General features: G+C 44.6%; 2 protein-coding genes across 2 annotated transcripts in view; one reads left to right on the top strand and one right to left on the bottom strand.

Moving 5' to 3' along the window:
• T265_00897 (hypothetical protein) overlaps positions 1-9,116 on the top strand; it is a gene marked incomplete at both ends in the record, with an annotated part of 24,988 nt that overhangs the window by 7,952 nt on the left and 7,920 nt on the right. The window contains 6 exons of the mRNA XM_009164792.1: positions 555-1,088; positions 1,877-2,148; positions 2,195-2,252; positions 6,077-6,252; positions 7,222-7,515; positions 7,562-7,773. Of these exons, the coding sequence (XP_009163056.1) occupies positions 555-1,088; positions 1,877-2,148; positions 2,195-2,252; positions 6,077-6,252; positions 7,222-7,515; positions 7,562-7,773 (1,546 nt within the window). The remainder of the gene's footprint in view (positions 1-554; positions 1,089-1,876; positions 2,149-2,194; positions 2,253-6,076; positions 6,253-7,221; positions 7,516-7,561; positions 7,774-9,116) is intronic.
• Positions 6,482-6,841, bottom strand: T265_00898 (hypothetical protein; the record flags this gene model as incomplete). The annotated part of the gene is made up of 1 exon (XM_009164793.1): positions 6,482-6,841. The coding sequence occupies one exon, from the start codon at positions 6,839-6,841 to the stop codon at positions 6,482-6,484; it is 360 nt and encodes a 119-aa protein (XP_009163057.1).

The raw sequence follows: 9,116 nt of genomic DNA, 5'->3' as shown, positions 1-9,116 counted from the left end.
GAGAGGTTGACGTCCTGCTCCCTGCGCGCGCGCGAGTCTGTGTGTCTTGACTGGGTTCGGTTTGCCTTTATGTAGGTCCCAGTGCGTATATGTGGGCCCGTCGGCACATGAGTGGTTGCTACGCTGACTAGGTGGTGCAGACAATCGATGTCCGATGTGTCAGCCTAATGCGACGTGTTTGTGCGTATGCGAAAATAGACAAGCCTCGCGATCCAGTGAGCGCGTGTGAGTTGAACAGTCAAGTATATGGGTGACTGGGTTGCTACAATCCCATCGCTAAACCTTGTTCTTGAGAGTATATAATTGAGTTGAAAGCAAAATGACTGAGGTTTAGGCATACCCTTATGCCTTTAACTATCTTGCAGCGTTCTGTCTGACAGTATAGGCCTTCTCGCTACTTCCACAGTGTCCGCTTTAGGGGCATTGGTATACATCGAGTTGACATCAAATCTAACCAGAACTTCGTCTAGCTCTAACAAACCTCTCTGAAACGATGACTTCCCAATAGGTCCCAAACATTTTTCAATTGATTGATAACGTTCTCTCACTTTTAGGTTTGGGTGCTGACTGGAGACAAGGAGGAGACGGCAATCACAGTAAGCCAGGCAGCTGGACACTTTGCCGAATCAACGACGCTGCTTCGCATAACCGGCTGCAGGGAATTCAACGAAGCAGCTGAACTAGTGTTCAAAAGCCTACGTGAGGTTGACTCCGATCATGAGCAGCGTTATGCGATGGCCAAAAGTCCACTCAGTCCCACATTGGACGAAATCGGCGAGGTGGTCTACACAGTGGCAGAACAAGAAATCGAAGAATACAACATATCGAACCAGGCAAAGTATGACCAAAGCACTTTGAAAAGAAGTGTGAGGAAAATACAAGCCTTTTGGGACAGGCTGTTTGCATACACTCGTGGAAGCAATAACCCCCGGGTGCCAAAACGCAGGATTCCTCTCAAAAGTGGAGCCGCGGATGAAACATTTAGCTTGGTAGTCGATGGAGAAAGCCTAAAGCACGCACTGCATGCAAGTTTCACATTTTCTGAACCTTATTGCTCCTATTGGCAAATACTTCCGTTAGCTCTCAGTGTCACTTTTTCACCGGGGATTGTCTCAAATAGGTACGTTTAAGCGCCTCACAGCTCTTCTAAGTAAAGAAGCTTAAGCCATAAGGTGAACTGAAATGTGTTCACTGACATCTGATAACTCACACGTCCTATAACCGATTCCCCAGGTACCGGTATGGTCAATGGTGCTTGCCAACAGCCGAAGAGACAAGTTTGATCGTGATGTACTCTAGGATTTCTATGGGACAGATCATAAACTGCTTCGAATAGAGCACTCTCCTGAATGTACATCTCAATGGGAGATAGGCAAAATCGATAGTACCTATGGTTTTACGCACTTCTATTTCCATGCATTAACTGACTTGGGTCTCATTCCAATTGCCGGAAAGCTGGCTATTATGAGACATTTTTACTCAGAAAGATATTGGATGAGCATGCAGGCATATGATCGAGTCACCTGCGAAGGAACAAGAGGATGCAGGCAACTCGGCTTAACTCGAAGAAGGTAGTAACACTGTCAGGTGTTAGTGAGCGGCGGGACTCGGAACGTAGCGCATTCAGAATATGGGAACCCATACACGACAAACGACCCATTATTGATTGCTACCTGGGTCAGAGTTTCATCCCTATGTAAGCCGAATTGTTGTTAGCCTGCTTAACTATTCAGAACAAACGGTTGACCTGGTAACAAGCTTTTTTGCTCCAATTTCGTTTCAGGTAAGTTTCGGCCTTAACGTTAAAAACAAAATCTTGTCAACCCATCGTTGATAGTTTGCCAATAATTCCTGCTTGTTTTCCTTCACCCTCCAGCCTTCGCTAAGGATGGCTTTCCTGGATCTGTGCATGAACGTCACCGCTGTTGTTTGCTGTCGTGTGACACCTTTGCAGAAGGCTTCGATTGTACAACTCGTTCAGCTTGGATTGGGCGAATCGAATCACGGAGCTGGTCCTGTTACCGCTGCTGTTGGAGATGGGGGCAATGACGTATCCATGATATCTCAGGCAAATGTTGGGATTGGAATTTACGGCGAGGAAGGGAGAGAAGCCACGCGGGCTGCAGATTATGCCCTGCCGCAGTTTAGGTGAGTTTAAAACAGGCTTTTAAGTTTGTAATACACTACTCATAAGGTTGCTGAAAATTCGTCGACAGCACACGATCGGTTTCACCCTTCTAGGGGCTCATCAGGTGGGCACAGTCCCCGAGTTTCCGTCAACCATATGTTCTACTTGAAACCAAATTGCAGGAAATTAGCGAAATACACCCATTTGCAAACTAATTTGGTTTTGCCAGAGACTCACCTGGAACCCACCTAAATCTCTCGTTTTTGGTGTTTCGAGAAACTTAAAGTTCTTGATCGCCTTAAGCTTTCCTGCAATTTATTTTTTTTATTTTTTAAACCATCTTACAGCCTGTCTTCCACATTAAGGCAGCATGATTACTTGCCAAAGAGCTACCGGTGGAGATATTCTGTCCAGAAATATGTTTCCAGAAATACGTTTGCATTCTGATGGCGCACCGGTTCGTGCCAAAATGTGCGTTAATTCTGCACGAGATCTATGAATTTGCAACTAACGGCCATACCTACCCCTAGCCAACGATGAGCCTTAAGACAAGTTCTTGAAGAGCATCATTCTTTCAAATGCCTCACGGCAAGATTTTGCCTGAGTCCAGTGGTCTTGAAACTTTTCTGGCTGCTTCTGAAGCTTTCCGGATCGAAATACTCACGGGATCCTCCCGGATTATTCGGACCCTTGTTTTAGATCCTTTAGGAATGCAAACCATTTTAAATAACCTAAATAACTTTGCCCCACGGTTTGTAAGACGCTCCTCAACTGCAAATTGTAAAGTGTTCCCACAAACGTCGGCTGAATCAGACCAAAACCCCATGCTCCCAGATGACCTGGTCCGCGTGGTGGGCAAATTCACGTGGATAGTTGTATAAGTCCCGATGAACTGGCTGAAGACAAGATTAATTCTCGAGTCGCAAACCAACCTCCGACACGAATGGCGCCGAAGCGACGTCAGTTTGTTTGTCAACAGCAGAGTATGCACTACTGCATTGCGATCCGTACTGCTTAAAGAATCAGACACCTGACATCTACGCTCAGTGGGCCTACTAAAGACGTCAATATTTGATCATCGGTGCCTCCCAAGCATTGTTAAGTTCTAATTGGGCCATCGGACTAGCAATGCTGAGGTTCAATAGATTGTCTTAGGAAGAAGGAACTCTCCCTTTTCGAAAAAGTTTGGGGACAATCGGTAGATTTATTGCTGGGCAACGTTTCGCTTTTGACATAAAAGCTTCGTCAGGCCAAGTGACTAGGTTCTGGGGTTGGTCGAGATTTAAGGCGGAAGGAGAACCAATCAGTTAAGTCAAGCTAAATCTCTGTTGGGTGTCGGCCAAGGGATTTTAGTGTGTTAGAGTGGTTGAACAAGTGTTGGGTCGGTGGGGAAACCTACATGTGTTTGGGTCCAGGCTAGGTTCTAGTTCTTCTGGTTCGGCTGATGGTTCCTCTTGAATTTCGTTTGAACCTTCTGTCAGTCTGTGTGAGTGAGCTAGTGCTAAGATTGTTGTGTAAGAGGGATGCTGTGACCTTTGGTCCGTTGAGGTTTCCATCCCCACCCCCGGTTTTTTCTAATGATCCTAAGAGAATTGACAACCACACCGTCACGCGTCAACTCGGCTTATCTGAGGCCGCTTTCCATATGCTCGCCAGCTCTACACCCTCGATTCTATTCACGCTGTGATGCTTAGTAATTTCCACCGCCTCGGCTAGCTCTGAGGTCTTTACGCCCAGCTCTGTGTTGAGTGGAAGCAACCGTTAGGTGACCAGCGGCAACGAAGCATGAAATTACTGAACAGTCAACTCAGTCGGGTCGACAACTCCCTCCACCGTTAATGATACCTCTGGTCTGGCAGACGTAGCTCTTAGTTGCACACTTAGTGGTGCTCGTGCATCAAAGCCGTCGCCTTCAATGAGCAGCTACCGAGTTTCCCAAAAAATGATCCTGCTATCGTCTATGATGCTCGGAGATGTCTTCTACAATCCTCCATTTTCCGGTGGCCGAAACTGTAGTAGCTGATAAACAAACTGACAAATTGGCTTATGTGCATTCTTACACTGGATTTCCAGCAGCTCTATTCAGCCAGCGGACTTTCGAAGAAGTTTTACCATCGGTAAGATCCGGAATGCGACAAAAGACAAAATGTATTTTCATGGGGTCCCAGACAGTGCAGTCTGTATGGTAAGACCATTGAATGCTTCGCCTTATCAGATCCCTTGGCCTTAGGAAATCAATTGAGGACGTACCTGTTTGTGAATCTCGCGGAGACTTGACCACAAATCGCGTGCATTTGAACCGATCATTCGAGCAGTTTAATTTAGGTCTCACCTAGCCACAGACCATATCCGCTCATGTATACATCCCTTGATGGGTCCTATCAACGATAGATCCTTCATTGACACTACAAAACTCTTACGGGATATTTTCTTGTGAACGTTATTCAGTGGTTATTTGGCTCACTCGATTAAGCACAACAGTACTTACGGGATAGGATGTTTACTTCTGGTTGACCAATATAAGATGACCTAATCGGTTGTTTCTGAGATCTCTTACCCTCTATCCGAGTAGGCTCTCTCTTTTAAAAGTATGTCTGTCCTCGATTCATGGAACACGATCACGGATGTAAGCGATGTATGGCCTGTCTTTTCGGAAACGCACTAAATCATGGCTGACAAAGTGCTCCAAGCCCCCCTCCCTGCAGGAGAGTAGTCCCTCTCTCTCTCTCGATGGGTCAGGAAAACGAATCTGGGACCAAACAGTCACATTGTTTCTAAAGCGTGACAGCCGGGATTGATGAGTTGTTGTGGTCAGACTTCCCAGAATTCGTCAACCTGTTGATCGGCCAATATGGCCAAATTCCAACGGAATGTTTTGTAGCCTTGCCAACTGATAGACAGTGCCGTTGAGATCAGTACTTTAATCTATCGATTTTGCCAATAAACTCTGAAAAACAAAAAAACATGAACTAAGTGTGCTACACTCGCTAATGCATAGCTGTCGAATACTTTTGGTTCACTTATTCAATGTCTGACGTTTTTATATTATTGTAATCCACTTAAGATCGATGTTTTCGCTAGAGATATGAGGCTTTAAGCGAAAGGTGTCATTGAGCCGATTCGATACACTATAGAAAGTGCAGAATATCACGGTCTGAAACCATATATGAATGCACAAATCACAAAACTCCTGAACGTAATCCACCAAGCAGCGGCAGATCGGTGTTTTGGCCCGTTCCAAACAAAGCAAGACTCTGCACCACCCGGAGAACGATGGTCAGCTGCATCATGTGCGTCACGTGCAGCGGCAAATCAATACATTACAGGTTGTGAGGATTGTGCTGGCTAGCATTAAGGGTCCGCGGACCTATAAATACCTTGGACTTTTGTTTGATTCCCACCAGTATTTTACACAACAACAACATTTGAACGGCGAGAACACTGAGTGACAAACAGCAGGAAAGTAATGATACAAGGAATTCAATAAATTAGGTTGGGCGCCCAGCAGTCGTTCAGTTCATAGTAACTGACTAGATGTGGACCTAATCCGTGGTATTGTATTCGACAAGTATTCGTGACCAACAGCTTAAATGAGCATGGTGGTCCAATTCCTGTTATTGCTACTAAAGATGCCTGCTGCGCTCACGGGCATTGTTGAATGTGCAAACGGTACCAGTTAATTGTGGAACTTTTCTGTACAGTACAAGCAATTACCACCCATCGATGACCCCTGGAAACCTCTCTATTCGATTTCGTCAGCTGACTCTGCACCCAACACTTACTAGCCGGTTCCCGGGACATCTCTATGGATGGTGTGCACTCCTGTTAAACACGAGAAGAGGGTTTTGGTCAATATATCAGAGGGATTTTGGAGCTGCGCTGGTCACTACCGTCTTCCTGGATGGGGACCGCGAGACCGGTCACATCAATGGCTAGAGACATTGTCAGACATGGCCCAGTCGTGCCCTCGATGGCGCTCGTGCATCCAAGCTATTGCCTTCAGTGCCTAGCTCACTTCCCAATCCCCCACTTGACAACCCACTGACAATTCTGGATTATCGTACCAATTTATCATCTCTCCCCTGTAATAAGCAGCTACCAACCCCCCAACCCCAAAATCATCGGTGAACGAAACTGCAGCAGCTACAACCACTGTACGACGAGTACGCGGTTATTACAGCTGACAATGATGATGATGATGATGATGATGATGATGATGATGATGATGATGATGATGATGATGATGATGATGATGATGCTGGTTGTACGTTTGTTCATAAACCGTTCATCTCCTGTTGCGCCAAACGTGTTCCCCATCCTAAGAAAGCTTGAAAACGTTTTAGTTATATGCTCTTATCGAACGTTTTCGGCGGAATTTCCCGTCATCGATATAAGTTCTGAGCAACTTGGAGCATGTTCGGTGGACGGCTCCTCCAGTTCGCATAAACCGGTGAGAAGTCGCAAGCTTGAAAACGTTTTGGTTATATGCTCCCATCGAACGTTTTCGGCGGAATTTTCCGTCATCGATATAAGTTCCGAGCAACTTTGAGCATTTTCGGTGGACAGCTTCTCCAGTTCGCATAAACCGGTGAGAAGTCGATGGTTCGAATTCAACCGTCGGCATCCGTCTCGTTTTGTATCATGTGTCTTTTGAACTGTTGACTGTAAAGTTATGACCTCCCCGTCTTCTGCACAATAATCCTGATACTGCATGCTTCGAGCAATTGATGCAGGTAAGCAGAGTAAACAACTATTTGGTTTTTATGATAGGCTGAAGTAGAACATAAATTTGACGGAAACTGGGGAACTGCGTATACCTGATAAGTCCCAAGAAAGGCAAAACTGGTGTTTTGGTGCCGAAGAGTCTTCGGCAACCTTCTGAGTAGTTCCTTTCAAGAAAATTACGCACTTAACTCACATTATACGGAACAGCACCAACCTATTGAGTGAAATTCAATTTGTCTCATAAAGCTTTAAACATCTTTGGTTGTGTAAAGTTTTTTTTCGTATACCGAAAGTTTCTCTATTTTTATCGATTCCTGGCATCAGGCTGTATTGATTCTCTTACCTCATCTTACCTTTCTCTTGTACAGACATCTCCAGCGGCTTCTTCTTGTACACGGTCACTGGTGCTACCACCGGATTAGCTACACGATGCTCCTATACTACTTCAAATGTGTCGCCTGGGTGACGCTCAACATAATATTCACTTTCTACTCTGGATTCTCTGCAAATAGTTGGCATTCCAGTCTGATATTTGCATTGTACACATTGACTTTAACGGCGGTACCAAATTTATTTTTCGGGATTTTCGAAAGGCACATTACCGCTGATCAACTGTTGGAGAATCCGAAATTTTATCGATCGGTAGGTGTTATGGCCTTGATGTGGGTTCACTAATATTCACTTCTACTCTGGATTCTCTGCAAATAGTTGGCATTCCAGTCTGATATTTGCATTGTACACATTGACTTTAACGGCGGTACCAAATTTATTTTTCGGGATTTTCGAAAGGCACATTACCGCTGATCAACTGTTGGAGAATCCGAAATTTTATCGATCGGTAGGTGTTATGGCCTTGATGTGGGTTCACTGGGTTGGTTTAAGGCAGTGGTATATAGCACCAACCCTTGTCTCTCAAATCGGTAAACGACGATTGCACCTAAATGAGGTTGAGCTTCAAGTATCAAACTTATCGAAAATTCGATAACATCACAATCAATAGGGATATTGTTACGGTTTTCAACATGCAAAGACTTTTCCACTCATATCACCCATTTTATCGCCCGTGATTAACGACGTTCCCCAGATAGTGTTGTGCACGTGACGAACATCGATTTGGCTCCACAGCAGTATGAAATCCGTCTGTGTTCGTCGAACTTTTGAACTGCATGTGCTGGCCACTGTGTAACTATTGACGCTGAAACAGTCAACCCGCCTCTACAACGCTGCCATCTGTACGAGGCTGCTTATAGTTTAGTGAGTACGTAGTCACAGAAATCGTTTTACCAATGCTTTACATGGGGTTGCACCCAGTAGATGCCATTTTATTTCAACCGGGTTAGTACTTTATGGATACCATAGTTATACTTACATTGAATCAGCGGAAAATCAGAATGGAGGGTTGAATTAGTGCTTCTTCCGTGTCCAGCAATTCCAAAGTGCTGTTCTTTGCCGAAAAACACAGGATAAAGACGGCAAGGAACACACTTTCCAGCCTTTTATTTTTGACGGTTTTATGTAGCAGGATATCCAAAAGCCCACATTATTGTCTCGGACTTAACTACTCTCAAACTCAGGGGATATTTTCAATGTCACTGACATAATAATAAAATTAGTAACAATATTATTCCCTAAGGCTAGACGGGAGCAGTCAAGATGCAGCAGTTGGATTCGAACCAAGGACTTTACGGTCCGTAAGTTCGCCAGTTAACCACTGAGCTAACTTGAACTCATCCATAATATCGAAAGCAAGTTTGAAGTTCTTGTGGTGCCTTCACTACCAGGGTATGATTTAATGTAAATTCAATTACGTTTTCATTGGATATTTTGTCCCATAATTTAGGACAGACTATGTTGGAGGGACTAGAAATAGTATAGCTGTTTCACTCATCCATATATCGAAAGCAAGTTTGAAGTTCTTGTGGTGCCTTCACTACCAGGGTATGATTTAATGTAAATTCAATTACGTTTTCATTGGATATTTTGTCCCATAATTTAGGACAGACTATGTTGGAGGGACTAGAAATAGTATAGCTGTTTCATCCTTATTGGAAATGATCACCAGTGCACATCCCCCGAAACCCAAGGGGAGGTCGAACACGCTAACTCGCGACGACGAGTCCAAATACTGGACTATTCGTCCACAAGGGGCTGAATATCATCATCATCATCATCATCATCATCATCATCATCATCATCATCGACAGCATGACATCAGTGTTCAACACCGATGCTTCACTGCCGTACAACCATGACTTAGTTGAAA

The sequence above is a fragment of the Opisthorchis viverrini genome (assembly GCF_000715545.1).
Source record: "Opisthorchis viverrini unplaced genomic scaffold opera_v5_9, whole genome shotgun sequence".
Taxonomy (NCBI): Eukaryota; Metazoa; Platyhelminthes; class Trematoda; order Opisthorchiida; family Opisthorchiidae; genus Opisthorchis; species Opisthorchis viverrini.
The sequence above is the reverse complement of the archived record's forward strand: the minus strand, read 5'-3'. Positions and strand labels throughout refer to the sequence as shown.